Genomic DNA, 25022 nt, shown 5'->3' on the forward strand with positions numbered 1-25022 from the left:
ACGGAAGCTTCTGAATGTAAAAAGAAAAGAAGTAGGTGCTAGCACAGCCCAGCTGAACAGCTAACGTCTAAGATAGATTTTAGGTAAAAGGCTAAATGAATACAATTAAAGTAAAATGCGAAAAGGATAGAAGGAAACACTAAGGTTTTCGTTGCTTCAGTGAGGAGTGGGCTAAATTTATGTTTATAATTTTAAATGAACAACCGAACGATTGACATCGTAGCCATTTCTTCACTAAATTTTTCTTCCTGAATTCTTCACGATAAGTAAACTAAAGAACGCAACCCCTGGGCGAACTGGTTGGTGTTTTTTTATTGGTATTGACATTGGCAGGCATTTTTTTATGCGTTAAATGACAAAAACCATATGATTTTTATAATGAGAATAGATAAGCGTACGCATGAGAAATATTTCTACTACACCGAAAGATAACACGTAACAAGAATCACATCACAGCATCAAGGCGATTATCACAGCAAAGGCAGAGGACTAGCATTTCTTAAATAAAAACTGTAACGGGGGGTTTGTTACGAGGTACTGGGGCGACGGGAACGGCAACGGCAGCAGTCTCGGATCAGGTCGGCAAAAGACACACAAGCGTTGCGCTGGCAAAAACTCTCGAGAACACTGTCACCTCGTCTTCGTCTTTTCAAATCATCCGACGCATCTTCTTCTTTATCCTTACAAAACAAACACAGGAACGTAGCTGGCGGAAAGAAATCAATAAAAAAATCACAAGAAAGACGGGTACTTTTTTTCAGATACAAGCGAGCTAAATTCAGCGAACTTTGTGCAATAACAGAAGGATTCTTCTATTACTTTATTGTTTTTTGAGCTTTTTCTTCTATAATGTTTATTTCTCTGCATTAATACCAGTGTGTAATGGTTGCTGTTGAGCGGTTAAATTACCATGAGGGCTAGAAAAATGAAGCAAAGACGCCATATATTTAATACACGCCACAGCACTTTCCGTGACACTGCATTCACGTTTTAGGGAACCTTCATAACTGAACCGCGAGCTATGACATAAATACCTTGTACCTGTACAAGTGCTCGCACCGAGTTGATGCGGCGCCCTATTGCTCCAAACATCACCTCAATATAGTTAATCTGCACAACCCAACGTTGAACAATGTTTCACGTCAGAACCGCGACACAGACTTACAGGCGTACTCACAAGATATCAGCGATCCCATAATGGGCGGGTTAGTGCAAAGCACCGCCTGTTTGGTAAAAAAAAAAAAAAAAAATCTATCTTTTTTAGGTAAGAATTCAGGTAAGCCTTTGAGGGAGTGATAAGAGTGTGTAACTGCTTCAAATTATGTACCACGCGATATGCCCTAGAGAGCGTGCCGTTGTATCAAATTGTGTGTCGTAGAGAGTGCGTCGTTGTAACCAATTCTCGAATGCCATTAAACTTGAGTTGAACTTATTTCAATTTGATTTTGCAGAATGATCGACTGAACTGAATTAGAGATAATACTGAATTGAATTTTCAAGTTCCTTTGCCTATCGATACGAATAGAATGTTCACTCAAACTACTGCACACTATTCTGCGGCAAAAAAAAAATATTTCGATACAACTGGTAAAGGCATACCTGCTGTAAAATGATTTCTGAAGTTCCTTCGCTTCCTCATTCGTCAGTGCGAGTTAAGTACGTCCCAGAGGCTCAACAGAGTGGCATAGACCTTTAACGAAAGGCCGAGACATTCAGTACCTAGAAGCGAATCTTATCGCCACGGATGCCAGTGACGACAGCAGTAGGACGATGGAAGCGGTTTGTGTCGAGGCCGTTCCCGGGCAATGGGGATACACGGAGGAGATGCTCAGGTAGTGCTTGCCACGCATCTCGGAGCTGGCGTTGTGACCCATGACTCCGCAGGTCACCTGGTCACAGGGCTTGCATTGGTGGCTCCGATAGGCGCGGTAGCTGTCACACCGCTGAGTGGGGTAGCTGCAGGTGCGGATTGAGTTGGCGTAGTACAAGGTTGCCCGCGAGTGAGAGCAGTCCAAGCCTTTCTTCCGGAACAGGTGAATGAGGGAAAGGAAATGGGAAAGAGAGACACACATTAAACTGTTTTCCGAAGGCTGGTTCTCAAATAGGAAGATAGCATGGCTAAATAAAACAGTCAAAACTTAGTAAGAGCATGCGCATGCACATGAGGTATGCACATGTTCAGATATAATTTACAGGAGTGAAGAGATTTTTGCTGAGAATCTCGGCCGTAGTCCGCTGTCCTGAGTGAGATTAGCTTCCGTAACTAATAAGCACAAATTGAGCAAACTTGTCGAACAAGTTTCATCATCATCGCCTTATTTAGCATTAACATCAGCTGGGCTAAATAAAAGTTACCTTAAATTAGCCTTGTCGTATACCTGCCGTGGTCACCTCATTCCAACAAATTGTCCTCATCAGCTCACTGCTTGAATCCCTGTTACCCCGCCTCCGGAAGAGAGGTTTAACGTTTGGCTTTCATGAAGATTTTCTTCAGATCGCAGCACGGCAGCTCCGTTCCCTGCGTCTCCCGGCGAAAAATTTTTCATTCAACCGTAATTTTATCTCAGGCAGCGTGGCTACAATTGAAGATGTTACCTTTGTATGCGCATTCAAGAAATACTCATTTTCTACGGCCAAATCCTATGAACTCTTCTTCAGTTGCATGATCACTCAGAGTAATTTTTTCTGCAACATGTGACAGAACCAACAGAAGGCATCGAAGCGCTATACAAGTGTCTGATCCTGTTAATACGGAAAGGTCGTGAGCAGGAAGACTGTGCTGCGGCCTCACTTTGTGGCTTTTAATATAGCCTAGGCATGGCACACTCTGTGCAGCTTTGAAGATTAGTCAGCACTTCGTCGGACTAGTCGGATTAGTCGGTGCCGCGCTAGGCAGATGACACTTTCAATTAATCTTTGTTTTTAATATGCGTAAAGGTTCCCTTCGGCATGAGAGATTCATACATATACATATTTATCTGAATTATTTCATTGTCACCTGCCGTAGTGGATAGGTTGCTGCCTGCGTGTGCGTGACACGGATGGACAGAAGGGACACCAGCTTTTCTTATGAATGAGACCTCTAATGCTCTCTCATCAATACTGTCGGTGTGGTAAATGTGACAGCCCGACACTCACGGCCGAAGGGGCGACAGCCGGGCTGCTGCCTTCCGCCGTTGGGGTAGAAATCCACGTGGCCAGAGCTCTTCGTCATGCCCAGGCGTCCCCGGACGAAATTGAAGCCCATGCCCATGCTAGTGTGGATGATGTCCACGAAGTCGGCATGCTCCTTGCGCAAGTAAGCGTCGAAATACTCGAACATCGGGCCCGCCGGATCAAGGCCTACGTGCAGGCGACGAGAAATGTAGTACAATAAACGACTAACTTTGGCAGCGCAGAAATACAAATGACTTGCGTTAAGACAGTAACTGGCGGACAGAAAGCACGGCAAAGTAAACCGTAGCATTTCATACAGCACAAAGGAATAAGAAGCTACAAATACCGTTTTTATGCGAAGCATACTACTTTAGCTACCACTTCAGCCCTTCACCGTGGTTATGCGCCTCCAAATCACGTGATACATGACGTCACACAACGTGACACGATGGCGTCACGACAGTAGAGAGACGGGGGCCCACCTCGCGCCGTCGCTGTGGTTGTGCGCCTCCAAATCACGTGATACATGACGTCACGACAGTGGAGAAACGGGGGCCCACCTCGCGCCGTCGCTGTGGTTGTGCGCCTCCAAATCAAGTGATGCATGACGTCACACCACGTGACACAATGACGTCACGACAGTGGAGAAACGGGGGCCCACCTCGCGAGCCGTCGCTGTGGTTGTGCGCCTCCAAATTACGCGACACGATGATGCTTCGCATTCTCCAGGCTTAACCAAGTTAAGCCTCAGCCATTTTGTTTCTTCGCTTTTCATTTAAGTAAAGAAAGTCGCATCAGATAGAAAGATCAGGTGTTGTTCTTTAATTCTAAAAAATAAGTCACCTGATGAGACTTCCAAAGACAGCTTAATTTGTGGCAGGACATGGAATTTTTCTGGATTTCTGAGAGCTACATTGCCCGGGATTGATTCCCGTCGCAGCCATCGCTGCTTATTAGTTACTTGCCCACTCATTTAGCTTGGTAAGCTGGGAGGTAAGAGAGGAGGTGGTTGTCTGGAGGGTTTGGGTCAAGGCGTGGATCTTCTGTTGTAGGTCGTGGGAAATGCGCTGTTGCTCTCGCTGCTGTCGTTCCAGCATAGCGAGCCGGAGGTCGAAGGAGCGGCTCTCGTCAGTCAGGGATGGAGAGGGTGGTGCAGTGGAAGAGACGCTGGAAAGGGACGCTGGAACCGAGGAGCCTTTAACTTTGGCGGCGTAGGAGCCTGGTGGTGACGTGACCGGAGCTGACGGAGGTTCATGATTAGAGGAGGAGGAGGGGGTGGGTTGCGTGGCCCGGCGCAAAGCTAGGCGTCGTAGGTACGCAGCTTTGGCACACTCGCGTTGTTTACCGAGGAGAAAGGGGCAAGTGGGGTCGAGGGAGGGGTGGGTGTTTACCTGGCAATGAACGCACCAGGGCTGGGCACATACATGAGCGGAAGGGTCGGCGGGTAGAGGAGCAGCACAGCGACGGCACTTTGCCGGAACGCTGTGCTGTGGACACTGGTGGGCGCGGTGTCCAAGAGCGAGACAACGGGTGCAGGTGGGAGGCTTAGGCTTATGGGGACGGCACCGGAAGGCAACGCGTTTGAAATACACAAAGTGGGGGATTACGGTTCCAGCGAAAGTTATGAGCACCGACTGAGTGGTGCCCATCATACGAGCAGCAAGAATATCGGTTTTGAATGATTCGATATCATGCATGAGGTCATCAGGGGTGAAGTGGCCACCGACGTTATGGATGACGCCGAGGCATGAGATGGGAGGATTAGGGGCATATGTTTTAATGGTGATAGGCTTACCGTGAAGCTGAAGATGCGTGATAGAAAGCAGGAGGTGGGCGGTGAGAGGGGAATGTGTTTTTAAAAACACAAGGCTTTGGGCTGGCTTGGCCTGAAGGGTAATCTCCGCACTGCTCTCGGAGGACAGTTGTGCAGCGGAGACGACTGCGGCGAGGACGTCGTAGAGCGGTATCTTGGGGTTGAGGGTGCCAGGGGGAAGCTGTATGCCAACTGTGATGAGCTCGGTGCGGGGCCGGGTGGCGGAGGCAGGCTTACGGCAGGCACCGATGGTGGTCCAGCCGACCTCAGGGGCCGGAATAAGATGGCCGTCGACCGGGGACGCCGTAAGGTCCATGTCTGCTGTGTCGTCAGCCTGAGCCGCAATCTGCGACGCAGGTACCAAGGTGCTGGACTTGCTGTCAGCGGGAAGTGTGGTCCGAGTAGGTGCGGCGGCACTGGCGGCGGCGACGAACGCAGTCGACTGCGATGCGTCTGTGGGCCCGAAGCTCTTGGCTTCCCTTAATGCGTGGAGTTGGCCAGCAGTGGACGCCGCGGCGGTGACGAACGCTGCCGGCTGCGTTGCGGCTGTCGATTCGGAGCTCCCAGCGTCGGTGACCGCGACGGGAATGGGTGCGGTGGTGTGGCCGGTGTTGAACGCAGCCGGTTGAGACATGGCTGTAAGCGTGGTCGGAGTAGGCCCCGCGGCGGCCGCGTCGGAAGAAGTTGACACCGGCGAGGTATGGGTGGGTCTCGGCTTCAGGGGCTTCCACCGCCCAGGTCGCCCCTTTGGCTGATCTTCTCGAAACCACCACACAGGCACACCACACTCGCTTGGTTCAGCTCGAGACATCGGTTCTGCAGATTCTTACCACCCTCCAAGCACAATCCAAACAATTAGAATCCTTCACTTCTACGCTCCAATCCCTGCATGAGTCACTGCCCCCGGCCAAAAAGAAGGAACGCGTACCCTCACGAAGTTCTACCTCTACACTATCATAATGGCTTTTGGCGAGGACCTCGAGATTGTGCAGTGGAACTGCCGAAATCTGTGCCATAATAAGACCCCCCTCCACCAGTATCTACTCGCCCGCCCCTCCCTGCCCCATTTTCTCCTTCTCCAGGAGACCCGGACGGCCCGCACTGTCCCAGGCTACCGCGCCTACCATGCCGCTACGGCCACACCACTTGCGTCTATTTATGTACGTAGCGACGTGCTCGTGGAGCCACTTGATATCCCCTCCGTCCTTCTTAAATATTTAGTTGGTGTGGTCTATTACCACCCTTCTTCCCGCGTCTCACTCGCCCTTTTGTCTTTCTACAACCTCCCTGTTACCTCCTCTTTATTTTCCGCCCTGGGCAAGTTCCTTCACTCTCTTCCTTCTAACTCCCATCTCCTCTTTGGTGGTGACTTTAATGCCCCTCACACACTCTGGGGCTACCCTCAAACCCTCAAACCCGGCCGCCTCCTCCACTGTCTGGCCCAGGAACGCCACCTCACCCTTCTCAATACTCCTGGCTCCCCTACTCGAGCGGACACTGCCTCACAGCGTCCCACGACACCCGATCTCACTTTCTCTCGCGGTTCACTTTCATTTCACTGGCAAGTGACAGCCGAAACTCTTCTCAGTTACCACTATCTTGTCCACATTTCCACCTCTCTTTCCCACATCCCTCGATGTCATCCGGTCACTCATACTGACTGGCACGCCTTCCGCGCTAATCTCGCCTCTGACTCCTTTCAATCCTACGACGACTGGACGTCGCGCATCACTGCAGCGCTCACGTCCAGTAGCCGTCGTGTTCGCTCTTGTCACCCAGTCCCAGACCCAGATCCTCACCTACTCCGTTTATGGCGTCGCCGTAAACGTCTTCAACGCTCCTTCCGCTGCCAACCCCACAATGCCCAACTTTCTTCCCGGATCACTGCTCTGCGGGCCGAGATCGTCGCCCACTGCGCCTCACTCGAGCACTCTCGTTGGAGTGCTCTTTGTGACCGTCTTGACTCTGCATCGCACTCGCGATCCACATGGTCTCTCTTCAAATCCCTCCTTGGCACTAAGCCTGCCCTTGCTCCCACTCTAGCTAAAGCCCTCACTCAAGGAACTCCCTCCGATGTTTTTGATCAGCTCGCCTCTATCTCCCGCCCCCTCTGGCACCCTCCTACCCGGTGTACTGCGGTGGACCTAACCCCGATCTGGACCAATCCTTCACTCTCCGGGAGCTCGAATCGGCTCTGGCTGCTAATGCTACACGCTCGGCTCCCGGTGAGGATGCCATTACATACACCACACTTCGCAACCTTCCTGACTGCGCCAAAGAATTCCTCCTTAAAACCTACAATGATGCATGGGACAGCGGCTGCCTGCCCAGCTCCTGGACCTCCTCCCTCATTTCTATGATTCCAAAGCCGGGCAAGCCTCCCTCTCTCTCTAACCTCCGCCCAATCTCCCTGACATCATGTGTTGGTAAGACCCTTGAGCGAATGGCCCTGACTCGCCTCTCTAATTTTCTCGAGACGAGGGAGTTCTTCCCTCATTCTCTCATCGGCTTCCGACGCCACGTCTGTGCACAGGACATGTTTCTGGTTCTCCAGCACACGTTTCTGTCACCTACCCCCACTCAAATTCACGCACTTGTGACCGTCGATGTTCGCAAGGCCTTCGACGGTGTTTGCCACGACCACATCCTTTCCCAACTCGCCTCCCTAGACTGTGGCTCCCGCATGTACTGTTATATCCGCTCATTCCTCTCTAAACGTGTCGCTCGCTTTCGAGTCGACACCTATCTGTCCGACCCCCACAACCTCACCCGAGGCACTCCTCAAGGTGCTGTTCTCTCTCCTACCCTTTTCAATCTTGATATGGCCCCTCTCGCCTCCCAGCTAGCTGAAATTCCCGACCTGCATCATATATTTTACGCCGATGACATCACTCTCTGGTGTTCGTCTGGCTCTCCCGGTCACGTACAGGACACCCTGCAACGTGGCCTAGATCTCATCGACTCCTTTCTCACCACTGCTGGTCTCTCTCCTGCTCCTGAAAAATCCGAGCTCCTTCTCCTCAACCATTCCTCATACCAGCGCTCACACAACCAATTCGTCTCTCTCCACCTTTCTGGCTCTCCCATTCCTGTCGTCACGCAGTGCAAAGTTCTTGGCTTTCCTTTGCATGCAGCCAAGAACGTGCAAGCCCTCCACCGTGCTGTCACCACCTGCCACTCCGTAACTCACCTCCTGCGGCGCGTGGTCACTCGGCGCTCAGGTCTCCACGAGGCTCATGCGTGCCGAGTTGCCCACGCGCTGGCCCTCAACAAGGTCTTGTACTTTGCACCCTACGTTTCCTTCAATCAGACTCAACTTAACGCTCTTGAGACTGCCCTTGTGGGCCTCTACAAGGCAGCTCTCAACCTCCCTATCACTACCTCTACTGCAAAGATCTTTGCAACAGGCCTCTTTCATCCTCTCCGTTCTCTGCTCTCTCTCCATCATGACTCGCAGATTGCCCGGCTTTCCCTTACCCGTCAGGGTCAGTGGTTACTGACTCAAGCGGGTATCTCGCCCATTCCCTGCGCTCCGTTTACCTCTCCTATTCCCACCCCGGCTCCCAATCTTCGGATCCTCCCCCTTCCGTCCAACATGTCCCCCGTTCTGCACGCCGGCCGTCGTCATGCGGCCGCACAGCACCATTCCCCTCTCTTTGATACCCAGGGTGTAGCTTACACGGATGCCTCCTTCGTGGCTCCTCGAGGTTCCTGCGGCTACGCCCTGTACCACCCCCACCTCCCCGCTCCTGAAACTCACACCAGCGGGCCGTTTCTACGCCCTCCGGATGCATTGTCCCTCGAGGTCCTCGCCATTGCGCATGCCCTCCAGTCATTTGCCCTCCTTCCCTCTCTTCAAGAGTACACAGTCTATTCAGACTCACAAGCCGCTTTACACCACATACAGAAACGCACCCTAACCCCTTCTCTTCAACAGGAGGTCGAACGAGCGGTCTCCGCTTTGCAGCCTTCCATCGTTTTCCTCCGCTGGGTCCCTGGGCATTCAGGGATTGACGGCAATGAGCTGGCTCATCAGCTCGCCCGTGACACACTTTTCCGGGCACCGTTGATCCCCTGGCCCAAGCCCTCGGAGGACGGTGGGAGACTCACCCTTCGCCGCACCATAAAAGAGGTCTACCTCGAGCTCCGCCTCGACAAACGCCTTTACCCTCCCCCTCATCCATCACTCACAGTGCCGGAGGCTCGCCTTCTTCGGCACGTTCAAATGAATGCAATCATCACCCCGTCTCGCCTCTTTCTCTATCGCTATCGATCGGACCCTTCCTGTCCCAACTGCCCCTGTAACTATGCGGACCTTGCCCATTGTCTCTTCTATTGCCCGGCTGCTCAGCAGTCGGGTTCCTACCCCCCACCTTCTTTATCCATCACCACCTGGCTCGACTGGCTTGGCGCTGAAGGGGAGGAAGAACAGCGACTTCTGGTCGCCCAGGCGGTCGATATGCTCGGCCTGTAACTTTTGGCCGAATAAACGTCTTCTACTACTACTACTACTTGCCCACTTAAGTAATTTAACTGCCCTTGCAATTGGTTCGACTGGACATTCACGAGTAAATTCAAGCACACAGCCAGCTGCAGGTTTGCCAAAGTCTTGGAGGTCTGCACATGATCACCGACCATCGTGGCAGTGAAGTAGACGCTGTTTTCGGCTGCCCTTGCTTGCTGATTGAGCAGCAAGCAAGTGTAGCGGTCAACAGTATGGCCTGCACGGAAAACCATGCGTGTCGAGGTGACCTTTTGAGCGGCGCCCGATCCAGGCTAAATATGAAACATTTTACTTGGACGCTCTGCTATTTATTGGCAGTTCAAATTGTGTATTATTTTTTATTTTTGCATTCTTGGATATTGTACCTTTTCTTGACTCAAATTTTCTGCACCCCTCTTCCTCACTCAGTGTTTCAAGTTTGGAACCTGTGCGGTACATGAGCAAAAAAATTGCTGAGGCTCAGCTTGGCTAAGCCTGGGGAATGCGAAGCATATTAGTGGCTAGGCTTGGTAATACATGGCTTTCCTTGGTTGAATACTTGGTCATTTTAATACAACCACTAGAAGCCTTCGTCGTGGGGGAAGACAACGGCATGGCTACAGCGGAACGTCGACTAACCCCGAGACGCGCGTTGGGTGAGCGCCTGGATTGCCACGGAAGCCGCGTCTGCCTGCCCGGTGGAGCGAGCGTTTCACCTACACCGAGTGTGAACGCGCGTTCGAAATGCGCGGGAATGCGCGGGTGTGACGGCTAGGGGTCCCACGGCGACGGCGCGAGGTGGAGGCCGGCTCTCTCATCCGATGTCACGTGGTGTGACGTCACGGTGTCACGTGGGGGTCCCACGGCAACGGCGTGAGTGGTAGCTCTAGCAATATGCTTCGCATAAAAAAAAAAGAACTCCCAAACTGCGCAGCACACCTGTTATCCTCCCCACTTTGGTTCCTGTCATGGATTGCACGTCCTGCCCAAAGAAGCCGCCGGTCTGGGCGCCAAGGCTGTGGCCGATGTAGTGGACACGCGAGGTAGTCAGCGTGCCAGCGTCCACCAGTTCCTTGACCAGCTTGGCCGCCAGGCGCGCCACGGTGCGCGTGCTGGCAGCAGCCACGCTGTAGTTCTTGACGTAGGAGGCCGCCGACCAGTCTACGACGACCACGGTGGACTCCTCCTGCGCTCGGAGGGCAGAATTCGAGGAACTTTGAGAACGATGCAAGCGGGTTGCACTAAAAGACAAACAAGCTGAAAAGTGAGGCAGCGGTTTTTGCTCTACCACGAAATGAGTGCGATATACGCTTTCTAGCGACTCCCTGAAGAGCTATGAGAACGGGGAGCCTTTTGAGCATGTCCATTCGAAAAAATTGGCAATGCGATTAATTCCCTGAGCGCTCCCGCGGAACCTCTTGTCTGCAGAATGCAAATTGTTCAGCAAAATTATAGACAAACCGACAACTAACGCACAGTGCATGTTTTTACTATAGTGCCGCTTTATTGCAATAGCTCCCGTAGACAACCGAGTGAGGAGAGACGAAGAAAGGAGAGGAAATGCGAGAGGACAGGAGGAGAGGCAAACAACAACAACAGGAGAGGTGACTGCAAGCGCGACGCCCCACGTATCGGCTCTGGACCATGCTACGCGTTGCCAGGAGCAGTGTTCTTGCACTGCACCACGTACGAAGCACATATATGTACGTACAAGGGCGAGTATCTCGTCTTTGATGCGCTGCACCCACTGCGCTGTGCCCTTGCTGCGGTAGCCGTGCACCACGAAGTACAGGGTCCGGTCTCTTGCAACGTGCTTGGCCGCGGCCCCAAAGTCATCGTCGTGGCGTAGCTTCAGGACAGGTTCCCGTGGAGGCGCATCCGTGGCTGCCCCCGCTTCGCCGATGTTGGTGTAGACCAGAAAGTGTGGATCGACTTTCTTGTAATGGCGGAGACAAAAAGAATATGAAAACTGGCAGGTCGCGAATCTGAAGTTTTTTTAAGGGCTACTACTGCCATAGCTAATGCAGTAGACACGCTCGCCCTCCATGTGCTGGACTTTCATTTTTTTCTTTTGATGAGATAGCATTAGAGTTCATAGCAGGAGCTAAATCCGCCGTCCGATGCCGCGAAATCAGTTTATTGGTCGAGAGAGGTCACGCGACCTTGTGACGTCGTCATAACCTGCCCTGATGGGGGTCACCCTGATTGGTCGAGAGATGTCACGTGTCGTTGTGATATCATCACAACCTTTCCATCAGGTTATGAGCAATATAGTTTCTAGATAGCATCCGAGTTTGCGTCACGAGCACACCGGGGCTGACTGGTGTCCCAAAATTCGCTGACTGGTCGAGAGAGTTAGGATATCACAAGGCCGTGTGAACCCAAAGAAACCAGCCACATGGTAGATGCATTAAGTGCTCGAGTTCAACAAAGAATGCAAAAAAAAATCCAAAATCGGCTTCGGGAGGTGGTAGGCTCCACTCCCGCTGCCGGCCGGGTACCCCTCCGGGTTTCTCAATATAAGTGCAAGCATTGCCGGGCCTTTGTACTCGGTTTCTTATGGTTGCATGGCTTGTTAAAGGAGCATCCGCCTTGGAATCCCGTCACAGTGGGCTTGAACAGGCACTCCGAACGCCTCATACCAGAGCGATGGCCTCTTAGCAAAGCATCCACTTAGCATTCGGGAGGTGCAGTGTACTATACCTAGACCTATCGGGTACCCGCCGGTTTCCTAATGGGTACATGACCTCCCCGGCCTGTTGCTTGAATTTTCTGGGGTTAAATACTTGGGATAAGGGTCGTAGACCAAACCGTTGCGTTGGCGGGTCAGTGGTTACCTCCGCAGCCGAACAACTCAAATCCGTCTAGTGCGGTACAGCCAACTTCTGGCCCTTTTTTGCGCCCTAAAGGGAGTTAAGCTAAGTGTGGTAGAGAGTTCATACATCGTCGCAGTCCAGGGATGGGCTGCTTCGTCTGTCTCAAGCAAATCACTGCAGCGAAATCCCCCACTGACCAACGTCATCGGGGATGGGGGCGTCCCTGTGTAACCCGAGCCCTTGGATCACTCAGGAGTGCTGCTTGGGTCTGTCCTCACTCTCCCTCCGGGAGACGAGGGCCATCGCCAGGAAACGCTGAGGCCTGCAGGTGTCTCAGTAAGCTAAGAGAGTGAGGACAAAGCGAAAGCAGAACTGGTACTTGCGTTCTTTGAGCGCCCGTTAAGAGTACCGCTATGAGAGCAGAGGGATGTGGGATGAAGCCCGCACTCGCGCTTGCCCCCTACCCGAGCACGTAGGCTTGGGCAGTGTCGGCCCAGGCTTACTCCGTGTACGGCTGACGGGAAACTTTCTGGCAGACCGAAAACTTCTTTCCTCTCCCTCAATAGAAAATCTACCCGCCAAGGACTAAAATCTTTCTTGTAAGGTGGAGCCTATTGTGGCCCTTTTTTTCCATCAAGGAAGAGAGAGGTGACAAACAACCCTTTTCCAAGCATTTCAACCCAGAAGAACCGAGCACCAGGCCTGGCAAATCTTGTACACATTAAATAAACCGGTGGATACCCGGCGGCAGTGGGGATCGAACACAGCACCTCTCGAATAAGAGGCGGATGCTACCCGGCATGGCCCCTTATCCCACCAAGTTGGCGTCCGATAGTACAAGGGGCCACGCCGAGAAGCTCCCAACGAAAACCAATGTCAAATATTCAAACCTCAGCACTGCCGCAGCATAACAGGTACCCGTAACTGCAGCTAGCAGTCCGAATATGGCGATTCACGGACTTACTATTGCAGGGAAATCCGTACAGAAGTTGCGATAGCAGCTGCGACAATTTTTTTAAAGTCTTGTGTACAATCTTAGACGCGGCTCCTCAAAGCGCTAAATAAAAAATAAAAAGCCTAAATTTACTCATAATCTTCGATGTGGCCGATAAATGTACTTCCATAAACCTATTTCAATGTTTTCACCGACTTATATAATGTCTGTACCTGGGGAGGACGGGGCCTAAGGTGCGCCAGGTTCCGGGAGACGTCAAAAATGCCTGGCAGTCCTGCGATTTTAATGGCGGCTGACACGTCGTCGCTGTGCGCCATAGCGCCGTCCTGAAAGCGCCTGAAGGCCTTCTCCACATCTTCGATGTCAGTAGAGCTTAGTTCTTCGTACTCGTCTTCGTCCTCAGAGTTGGCCAATGCAGAAGGTGACAGGGGTGCAGCGAAGGCCAGCACCACGCCGCTTGCTGCCCACGGGAATTAGAAAAAGAATCGCTGTTCATCCGCGTCTTCATGCAAAGACTCTTAGCGCTAGTGGTCACAACGAAGCCAGAATACAGAGAGAGAAAAAACTTTAAATCAGGTCGAACTAAGATTTTAACGTACTCCCCCACCAGGAGGACCATAGCCACGTGGCCGCCGCCTACCACACTCACCCCTGGGGATCAAAAGGTTTAGTATGACTAGGGAATTGTAGAGCTGTACAGGAGGAAAGAGAAAGGAGTATACATGACACATTTTCGTATGATCATTAAAATCTAACCACATATGAAGCGCTCGGACGGTACGTTAAGACCATTGCGGAAACCCTCCAGTCATGCTCTGCCGACCGAAAACCCGGAAGGGCTCGGAGATGGGCTACCCTGCGGAGACATAAAACCTATCCCTCGATCTATAGCTCAAAAGACAAGTGCTGGTCGGTATGCCGGGACCAAATGTGTAATCCATCATATATATATATATATATATAGTTGCAGGTCTCATCGTTAAATGGGCCAGAAGGAATTGTACAATGAAGGGCTCACAACTTTCCGATTATATTTGTTTAATACCAACAGTTTCGAACGGGGGACCATCCTTCATCTATATATATACAAAATCGGTCTTCCGATCGAAACGTCGAGTCGAATATGTTTCCTTTAACGAAGTGTATACTTCGATATATATATATATATATATATATATATATATTGAAGTATGCGTTTCGTTAAAGGAAACATTTATTCGACTCGACGTTTATATATATAACGTATATATATAGGATGTACTACGCCCGCCGCTTATGGACGTGGGTGGCGCTGATGAACACTCTCAAGGTTAGGACACTTGTAAACGTATACAACCCCGAAAGCAGACGATCTCACAGCCGTCGCCGTAGTTCAGATGGTAGAGCACCGGACGCGTAATTAGGAGGTCGTGGGTTCGGTTCCAACTGGCGGCATGTGGTTGTTTTTTCTTCTAGTTTTCTGATCAATTATCTTTAAGGGATAACATATTCAGTAATATTCTCCTTTGATCAACACCACAAAATAAATTAATAAAAAAATCCCTTGTGTTCCTTGGTTACTGTGGCTGTTGGCGTCTATATATATATATATATATATATATATATATATATATATATATATATATATATATATATATATATATATATATAGCTCAGAGGTAGAGCACCGGACGCGTAATTCGGAGGTCGTGGGTTGGGATCCCACCGGCGGCATGTGGTTGTTTTTTCTTCTGCTTTTCTAATCAATTAGCTTTAAGCGATGACATATTCAGTAATATTCTAAATTGATCAACACCACAAAATAAATAAATTAATTTAAAAAAAATCCCCTGTGCCCCTTGGTTTCTGTGGCTGTTGGCTTCTGACATATTTACAACGAGCCCCTCATTCCCCTTCCTTGTTTGCTTAATTGCTTAGCGAGGGCCTCGATTCTGGCAGCCTTGATGCCTTAGGAAGCATAAGAGGGTTCTCACACAGCTTCCACCCTCTCCGTTCGATGACGTTCTACGTCACACCTGCGGGAACTCAGGACGTTCTACGTCCGCCGCTTATGAACGTGGGTGGCGCTGATGAACACTCTCAAGGTTAGGTTACTCCTAAACATAAATACCCCCGAAAGCAGAAGGTTTGACAGCCGTCGCCGTAGCTCAGAGGTAGAGCACCGGACGCGTAATTCGGAGGTCGTGGGTTCGGATCCCACCGGCGGCATGTGGTTGTTTTTTCTTCTGCTTTTCTAATCAATTAGCTTTAAGCGATGACATATTCAGTAATATTCTAAATTGATCAACACCACAAAATAAATAAATTAATTTTAAAAAAATCCCCTGTGCCCCTTGGTTTCTGTGGCTGTTGGCTTCTGACATATTTACAACGAGCCCCTCATTCCCCTTCCTTGTTTGCTTAATTGCTTAGCGAGGGCCTCGATTCTGGCAGCCTTGATGCCTTAGGAAGCATAAGAGGGTTCTCACACAGCTTCCACCCTCTCCGTTCGATGACGTTCTACGTCACACCTGCGGTAACTCAGGACGTTCTACGTCCGCCGCTTATGAACGTGGGTGGCGCTGATGAACACTCTCAAGGTTAGGTTACTCCTAAACATAAATACCCCCGAAAGCAGAAGGTTTGACAGCCGTCGCCGTAGCTCAGAGGTAGAGCACCGGACGCGTAATTCGGAGGTCGTGGGTTGGGATCCCACCGGCGGCATGTGGTTGTTTTTTCTTCTGCTTTTCTAATCAATTAGCTTTAAGCGATGACATATTCAGTAATATTCTAAATTGATCAACACCACAAAATAAATAAATTAATTTAAAAAAAATCCCCTGTGCCCCTTGGTTTCTGTGGCTGTTGGCTTCTGACATATTTACAACGAGCCCCTCATTCCCCTTCCTTGTTTGCTTAATTGCTTAGCGAGGGCCTCGATTCTGGCAGCCTTGATGCCTTAGGAAGCATAAGAGGGTTCTCACACAGCTTCCACCCTCTCCGTTCGATGACGTTCTACGTCACACCTGCGGGAACTCAGGACGTTCTACGTCCGCCGCTTATGAACGTGGGTGGCGCTGATGAACACTCTCAAGGTTAGGTTACTCCTAAACATAAATACCCCCGAAAGCAGAAGGTTTGACAGCCGTCGCCGTAGCTCAGAGGTAGAGCACCGGACGCGTAATTCGGAGGTCGTGGGTTCGTATCCCACCGGCGGCATGTGGTTGTTTTTTCTTCTGCTTTTCTAATCAATTAGCTTTAAGCGATGACATATTCAGTAATATTCTAAATTGATCAACACCACAAAATAAATAAATTAATTTTAAAAAAATCCCCTGTGCCCCTTGGTTTCTGTGGCTGTTGGCTTCTGACATATTTACAACGAGCCCCTCATTCCCCTTCCTTGTTTGCTTAATTGCTTAGCGAGGGCCTCGATTCTGGCAGCCTTGATGCCTTAGGAAGCATAAGAGGGTTCTCACACAGCTTCCACCCTCTCCGTTCGATGACGTTCTACGTCACACCTGCGGTAACTCAGGACGTTCTACGTCCGCCGCTTATGAACGTGGGTGGCGCTGATGTACACTCTCAAGGTTAGGTTACTCCTAAACATAAATACCCCCGAAAGCAGAAGGTTTGACAGCCGTCGCCGTAGCTCAGAGGTAGAGCACCGGACGCGTAATTCGGAGGTCGTGGGTTCGGATCCCACCGGCGGCATGTGGTTGTTTTTTCTTCTGCTTTTCTAATCAATTAGCTTTAAGCGATGACATATTCAGTAATATTCTAAATTGATCAACACCACAAAATAAATACATTAATTTTAAAAAAATCCCCTGTGCCCCTTGGTTTCTGTGGCTGTTGGCTTCTGACATATATATATATAGGTTGCGAAAGCGTGAAGTACTAGACTGCTTATAAGAATATATAGCGAAGTATACGCTTCGTTAAAGGAAACATATTTATTCAACTCGACGTTTCGATCGGAAGACCGACCTTCTTCAGGAGTGATTTTACATTGTGAAGGCATCCCCTTTTATAGGGGCGGGTTCTGTGCCCGCCCCTATAAAAGGGGATGCCTTCACAATGTAAAATCACTCCTGAAGAAGGTCGGTCTTCCGATCGAAACGTCGAGTTGAATAAATATGTTTCCTTTAACGAAGCGTATACTTCGCTATATATATATATATATATACTTCTTACGAACACTTCGAGCTCTGAAAAGCGACGCCAGAAGCCATTGCTTTCACAACCGAAACAAAAGGACCACTCAGACTTTAGAGTTGCATCTGGGCTATCAGGGGCCTAGCTGGGCTAGTCGGTACAGAGTGAGAAGCCAAACAACGCGGAGAGAGAAAACGTGCATAAAAATAAAAAGAAGGTCATGCAAGCCATGCCTGTGCTTTCTTATTCATCACAGCTCGACATGTCCCGCCTATAGTGAAGCCGTTTTGTTCAACCTGAGAATAACGCTTTACTGCAGCGCTCCAGAGTAACTACGACCGACCACGATCAACTGGGGCCCATGACATGGGGGCCAGACCCATTACCTGCTGTACCGTAAATAGAGCTGTCAGAGAGGAACTGCTTTTGTAACAAACACTTCAGATTGAATTCGGCCGTGAACAATGGCCGAAGAAGTCTGAAGCAGAAAACAAGTTTTCTTCAAAAGCGTTGATTGACCATGTCTTATCTAGTTCGAGGGGAGTCGGAGCAAAACCTGAGTGAGGGAACCGACTTAACAAAACCTGTGTGCGCGCATGTCTGTCCATTCCGCTTATCGTATCCGCCAGAATAATCCTTTAATACTTCTCTCTTTTCTTTCTCTCTCTCGCTTAGCGTACTCTGACGTACTACGACAGTATTTGCAACGTAATTCTCGCTGAACAATATTTTACTGATTTCAAAAGATTGTAAAATAATTTCTCTAGCTTATTCGATGCAAGCACCGTTTCACATACCAAGCAGTGCGCATAGAAGTGCAGACCACCTCATAACGTTGTTAGGTGCAGTTGAGTCTGAAACGAGAAAAAAAGCGGAAGGAAGGCAACTAACGGTGTGTTAACAAAAAGCTTGGAAACATCGCAGGAGAGGCGCGTGAGCTTTGAGGTGCGAACCTTTTTTTCCCCTCCAATCGCAGTATTACCGCCTGCAAGATGCGCTGAAGACTGACAACGCCTCATACCCGTGCCACACATGCACAAAAAATGACAGCAAATGTTTAATGCCCTCAATTTGTTAATGGCGTTATTTTCGGAGTTTGTGCTACACGTCGTTATTTAATGTCGTTATACGTGCTTCAAAATGACAATAACGCCCGCAACCTAGTGAGAAGTTTTAACCGATTATAAACAGTGCTAATTACAGCAAAAGGGCGGCAATATGGACCAAATATAATATTATTTTGCAAAACATGCCGCTGTGCAAAACATGAAGCCTCGCGCGGCGAACGTACGAGCACAGTGTGCAAATACCATCAGCTGTAGGTTACGCAGGAATAAAGAGGAAATGACTCTCTAATTAATTTAAAATTAACCTTGTCCTACGCCAGCAGCGTGCGGATGACAAAAGCGACCTTCTTTGTTGGTATGAATTGGTAATGTTGTATTTAATGGCGCATAAGCATCTAAGGCTATCATGCGCCAAGCTCAAGATGTAAGAAAATTGTTTTGCGCAAAATTTTACAGAAAAGTGAAAAACATCAGTGATGAAAAGGGCTTCGGTGGTGAAAAGGGCCTAAAAAGTTAGTTGCTATTACATCGTAATGCTGGGAAATAAATTTTAGAAATGGCTGGTATTAAAACATTTAAAGAAGGTCGAGTAACCTCGGCGGCCATCCTTGGCAGGGCAAGGATCCTGAGGCTCCCAACTAATCAAGTAAAGACCTCAGCATTCTTCTCAGGAATGAGAAGGCGTCTGAGGTGATATAAAAAACTGAAGCAAAGCAGTGGATCAGTCTCTCGAGGAAACCTGCTTCTCTTTAAAAACTAAAAACACAAGGTATGTCAACTATTGTATTGTCGCTTAAGACCAGTGCTGGGTGAAAAGGAATGCGTTCATTGTAAAATTAAGTGAAATACTTTATCCTTACTTTTTCATGTTTTGCACATGAGAATGAAATGTGATTAATTATAAGTTTATCTCAACATTCTCACAGACTGGTTTCTCTTGTTTTGGCAGTAGGAAGCTATAGTGTAAGGTGTGTGTGTCCAATGCGGAGACAACTTCTATGATAGAAGGGAAGACAGGAAAAGGCGCAGGTGCTCGGGTCCGTGGTGGCGCACTGGTCACCATCATCCCCCTACGGGGATGTCCCTGCGGATGCTCAGGAACCCGTGGTGCCGCAACTCACCAACATCTGCATGTTGCAGACGCCCCTGCGGGCGCGTATGAATTGGTACTGGCTGCGAAATAGGGCTGTTGAGCAACGGTTTCGTTCTAGCGCACTTCGTTATTCTGACCAACGTGCAGCAACAAAGCTTGACTAGTTTATTTTCCAACGTTGGTCCTGAAAGGTATTCTCCTGCCATATAATGAATTTTTTTTTATCTAGAAAAGGCATCAAATTGCGAATTGTGCTAACTCTGCGGCTATTTTCTCGCGATTTCTTCGTTATACACGTCCTTGCTGTCTGGCGATGATTTGGCCTCTGACATGTTATCATCGTTTGTAGCTCCTTAGTCATGCCGCCAACTGTGTGCGTTAACATACCTTGTACCAGTGTCCTTCAAAGCTTGCAGTTTCGAAGTGCATGATTTCATTTTTTCTTTAATGGCCATCTGAAGGAGGTTGCTTCCTTTCTTTAATTGTCTCAACGTGAAACCCCCATGCAAGTTGCACCGTTTTGATATTCTTTTGCTTCAAAGTCCTTCCCGTACTTCCTGCCATTATGCATGCAAGTGTTTGATACTGTTTTGTTGCAACGTCCATCAAGCTTATGTAGTCTCTAGCGGTTTTTATACATTTTCTTTTTAGCCGAAAAAGGCTCTTTATGCACAAGATACTGTGAGATTGAGAACGCCCGGAGCAGGCGTTCTCCACCCGCATGAATGGCACTCGTGACCATGGCGTTCTGCCACCCGCAGGAATGGCGTTCGCGACGCGGAGGAAGATGATGGAATATACCCAGACAAATGAAGATGAAGCTCGCGCACAATGCTTACAATATGTACAACAAATAATTTAACTAATAAAGTGCTAAAGACCGTCGCTCTCGACATCCGTAATATGGAAGCCATCGCTCAAAAGCTGTGCACACGCTCCGGCCAATATTTTGAGGAACATCTGGTTTCGCCGCAGCACACACGGTTCATCTGTATGACGTCAGTCGAGTGGAATGCGCATCTGGGTGATGGTTCAAACCACAGAACTATGGAACCAATACGCCAACTGTCTTCGTCTCAAAGTTGTGTCCAAAGATGTTTGGGATATTTATTTATTTTAAGGCGCCCTTTCATAATACTAACCTCAGGCGCAGCAATTTTGTTCTTTATTTTAATTTTTTTAAACTCTGTACTCATAATCAACGAGAAGTCAGACCACTCAGAATATGTACTGCGGACGTGCATAAAAAAGCATATCTGATAGTATTCAGGTTGAGTGCTCGTTTTTGCGGCTGCAGGCAAAGTTGGCAATATAGGATATGAGCCTCTTGCTTCCTATCTGAGACAATTGTTCATTTTAATCATCATATTTCGTCATCTGGTCCTCTCTTTGTTTGACAGCGTCAGACCGCACGTGACCCACGACGCAGTTCTACATTATTCGTACTGCAATAAACTGTCTGAAGTCATCGTGGTAGTTCCAGCAAAACATTCATAAATACTTATTACGCATAGCAAACACGTCATCCCAAGTTTAATAGACGGCCAGATGCAGATAAAGTACCCGTGTCGTTAATTAGAATTTCTCCCCTCAAATCAGAAAGTAGTGCAAAATTTAGTGCTGATTCAGTCAAGTATGCGCGCCCATAGTCCTAATTATTCAGCCGAATCATAACTGCTGTCATTATATTCATCATCTCCCTCGCATTTTCATGCATTTCTGCTAACGCTACATTAAAAAGAGAGGTCAAGTGTTTGGACATACTGAATTAGGTATCTGGTTGTACCGTGTCATATTACCGGGGTTCGCCAAATTCTCTGGCACAGTGGTCGTCTCAAATCAGCAAATTACGCGCTGGTTTGCGACTATAAGTGCTTTAACAATCACTGCTAATATTGCGGGATCACGAAGAAAGTGCAAGTTAATAATTGAAAGACGACAGAGATGTAGGTGACAAATCTCCCCAACTTAAAACGCTACTTCTTCTTTCTTGTTGAGGCAAACGAATTGCGGACTCATAAATGAGCCTTACCGGCAACAGTGAAGGTCGTATAATTGAGGGCTTTCTCAGTTATGTTTTCGGGTGCTAAAAGGGTGGAGTACGAAGGAATTCTAATCAACCTAAGGACGAAACAAAACTAACAGGGTGGACATAGCGACTTGTCCCCACTACTGACCGGGTGCCGTTCATCCACAGCCTATATATAGACCTTTCAAAAACGATGAAACGTTTTTGCAATTCGAGACAATTACCTCTTCGTTTTTCCTCAATTACGTTCAGTTCATTCGAAATTTTCTCGCAATCCGTCTTCCTCTCAAAGCCGACACAAATCGTGAACGATTTCTTTCGTCTCAAAACCGGAAGTTGCAAAGGTGCAAGAAATATGAAACGGAGCACATTACGAGTAAGCAGCCAACGCTTAAAATCCAAATAAAGATGTGAAAAACACGTTTGGTTTATTTCCGAGTGTAGATTTCTCCTGAATAAATGGTTTCGTTTTGTTCAAATTCAGAGCAGTGGTAAAACCAAAAATACTTCTTGAGTGCTACCGAAGCGTTCCCCTTTATATTGGTCGTATGTGTACTTACACTTGCAGCCTTTATAAAAAGTATGGAGTCCAAGAAGCTAGCCTTTGAGCTACGCTGTGTGGCGCGTTGTACATCGCCAGCTTTCTAAATATGCTGTAGGTAGAACTTTTAGGACAGCACGACTTAGAAGCAAACCCCTTAGACTCCATACTTTACTCAAAGTCTGTGCAACCTTCATCAAGGCAGGAAGTGGCCTAATAGATGAGATTATAACCGTGGATAGAAGACAAGCTAAAACACGCATGACTGTGCGAGCGAAATAAGCGGTGGTGTCCCAGGAACAAACCTCAGTCACACCTATAGATTGTAAATGCCATTCCTTCTTCACCTTCTTCTAGCGACCGGCCCAGATAACTAGCTGGCGTCCAGAATTAAAAGCATCCCTAGCGAAACACTGTAATCATGCATATATCCTCTTCACCCTCTCATATTTCTAATGGATTAATTTCACCGAGCGGTTAGGGCAATGCGCAGATCACTATACGGGGACTGGCTCCACTCAAAAAGTCAGCTTTGTATAGACAACGCTCACTGTGGAAGGTGCGTAATGTATATGCGCCTATTCTATTTCAATTCGTCGCTTACTGCGCAGTGATGAGGCTCTCACCGTCCGAATTATCACTCCTGGCGCGAAATTAATAAAATCTTGAACGGCTGGATATATACTTCTACGGGAAAACAGTTACTGCCAAAAAGAAAAACGAACTTGTTCCTACATTCATTAACCGCAGCCACAAAAGCCGTAGACAGCTGCTGCCTGCCGCTCCGTTCGTTTATGTTAACGTCCTTTGAGCATTCTCATCTGTGAAGAAACATTGTCACCCGACAGCTATCTTAACGTGCTTTCATTACGGTTCAGTGTCCGAAAGCAGGTCGGAAAACTCACTTGCAAGAAAAGAAGCGTCCCACCAAGAAACTAGGTTTTTCTCTCCAACATCGCAGGCTGCGGCGAGTCGGCGAGACTTGGCTGCAAATTGCCTTCCCCGATAAAGCGGCACAGGCACTAGCGCCGGTGCCGCGTTATCTCTATACAACCCGGCCGCACATGTTAGGCTCTAAGTCGGGTTATCAATGCTTATCTACCACTTTGGCACGAGCGTACTCATTGTGCAGGGAAGGCGGGCCGCGAAATCTATATATCTTTGACGTTCTGGGAACAAGCACTTCGCATATACATATACCTATAGTTCCTGGATAAAGTATGCTAGCACGTCGAGTATGAAGTTCCTCCGTGGCATCAATGCGTAGCGTGTGCGTGCCAGATGGCACGTCAGAATCAAAACTTGCTTGCGCGCGCTGTCGCACCAATATTTTTAGGAGCTAGTTTATCGGTTCAGCTTCTAGGTTCATCTCCTGACATGTAAAGTTTGTTCTCTCCGCTCACTGGGTTTTTTACACATACAATGTCTGCTGCGAGTGACGTCAACCCTCAAGCACCCATGTGGGCTTTTACAAGTGCATAAACATTTCTTTATGTTGCTTGTGTATGGTTAACATCAAAATATTGAACATCCCGCATGCGTTCCCGCAGTTTGGTAATCCAGGCATAGAATGAATTAGACTGATTTTTTTTTTTAGATGGACACTTTGCTCTGCGTATTACCGTAGCTCTGATGCGACTCCGGCCTGTATGATGGTACAGCTTGGTTTGGTTTATTGATTTATTGGGGTTTAACGTCCCAAAGCAACTCAGGCTATGAGAGACGCCGTAGGGAAGGGCTCTGGAAATTTCGACCACTTGGGGTTCTTTAAGGTGCACTGACATCGCACAGTACACGGGCCTCTAGAATTTCGCCTTCATCGAAATTCAGCCGCCGCAGCCGGGATCGAACCCGCGTCTTTCGGGTAAGCAGTCGAGCGCCTTAACCACTGAGCCACCGCGGCGGGGCGATGGTACAGCTGTCTGGTTGCTTGTCTTGCGAGCGATCATGCCTTAAAACTTCTGCGAATTTGTTTACATAACGACTGCTTACAGCGGTATTTAGTCAAAAGAAGCATAACTGATTGCCTGAAAGCACTGCTGAGACGGCAGGGACCGAGGTGCACACTACTCTGATAGCAGTAACAGTGGTACCTGGCGAAAATGCTGGCGTTATTGGCGTGAAGCCTCGGTGAGTGAAGCCTCCACTCTCCAGAAGCACCACCTATCAGCCACCTCTCCTATAGGGACCCACCGGCACCTGCTATCCACCTCTCAACAACACCCTCACTCACCCTGATCCTCCAGGAGCGCCACCGGCCTACTTCCACCTTCAACAAGTTCTGCACCCAGTAGAAGCCCACACAGGAACGGAACGAAAAAGCGACGGCGAAATTGAATTCAGAGACCCAGTGGAAAATCGAGCTGACCACCAGATGCACTACTCAGCAGACTTACCCCCCCACCCCCACCCCACCCTCCTAGCTAAGGGGATGCCCACTGACCCACCGCCAACCTCGATCGACCTCCCCACCCCAACCCAAAAATCTCCACCCACCACCCGTCCACCCAACTCTACCCTCCAGAAGCGCCCTCAACTGCCGTACCGCCTACACCCACCCTCCACAACTCCTCACCCACTAGGAGCCCACACCGAATTCTAAGAATTCTAAGAATGTAAGAATCGAATTTAAAAAAAGAAACGAAAAGCCAGCTGACCTCCAGAAGCAGCAACTCCGTTCGCGCCCCATCTTGCGTGCTCCTTCGAAAAACATAAAATGTGAACCCCCCCCCCCCCCCCTCCCCCCCGCTGCCCTTCTCAGTGGACAGTTATTAGCGCCAGAACGGGATTAAATAAATTCTCTTGAGTAGCTTTGTCTATTTCCTTTTTCCTTTAAACGGCAGATATAATTTCCGGACATGCCGGAGAAGGGAAGTTTTTATTTGAAAATTCTGTCGTGCACGCTCTAGTAAAATTGAGGTTTCGGTGTTTT

General features: G+C 48.9%; 1 protein-coding gene across 3 annotated transcripts; it reads right to left on the minus strand.

The window, feature by feature from the left end:
• Positions 1 to 341: 341 nt before the first annotated feature.
• Positions 342 to 23112, minus strand: LOC149372754 (phospholipase A1-like). 3 transcript variants are annotated; one of them, XM_089567297.1, is made up of 7 exons: positions 22996 to 23081; positions 18158 to 18214; positions 13436 to 13683; positions 11164 to 11388; positions 10392 to 10638; positions 3139 to 3342; positions 342 to 2017 (listed from the first exon to the last, which is right to left on the minus strand). In XM_089567297.1, exons 2-7 carry the CDS (start codon positions 18189 to 18191, stop codon positions 1713 to 1715), a joined length of 1263 nt encoding a protein of 420 aa, XP_089423423.1. In that variant the 5' UTR covers positions 18192 to 18214; positions 22996 to 23081; the 3' UTR covers positions 342 to 1712. The 3 variants fall into 3 exon arrangements, with proteins under 3 accessions (XP_089423423.1, XP_089423422.1, XP_089423420.1); XM_089567296.1 differs by lacking the exon at positions 13436 to 13683 and having other exon boundaries at positions 11164 to 11384; positions 22996 to 23112; XM_089567294.1 differs by lacking the exon at positions 11164 to 11388 and having other exon boundaries at positions 22996 to 23112.
• Positions 23113 to 25022: the final 1910 nt, after the last annotated feature.

Source organism: Amblyomma mixtum, chromosome 1, assembly GCF_055824585.1.
Source record: "Amblyomma mixtum isolate Tamu chromosome 1, ASM5582458v1, whole genome shotgun sequence".
NCBI lineage: Eukaryota > Metazoa > Arthropoda > Arachnida > Ixodida > Ixodidae > Amblyomma > Amblyomma mixtum.

What these genes read in the sequence shown, in the direction of transcription:
- LOC149372754 (XM_089567297.1), bottom strand. Translation starts at nt 18,191, where the DNA reads ATGAGGTGGTCTGCACTTCTATGCGCACTGCTTG. An exon ending in TTAGGCCCCGTCCTCCCCAG is followed by an intron (nt 11,389 to 13,435) that starts GTACAGACATTA and finishes CGCCATTACAAG; the next exon opens with AAAGTCGATCCACACTTTCT. An exon ending in CAAAGTGGGGAGGATAACAG is followed by an intron (nt 3,343 to 10,391) that starts GTGTGCTGCGCA and finishes GCCTGCACGTAG; the next exon opens with GCCTTGATCCGGCGGGCCCG.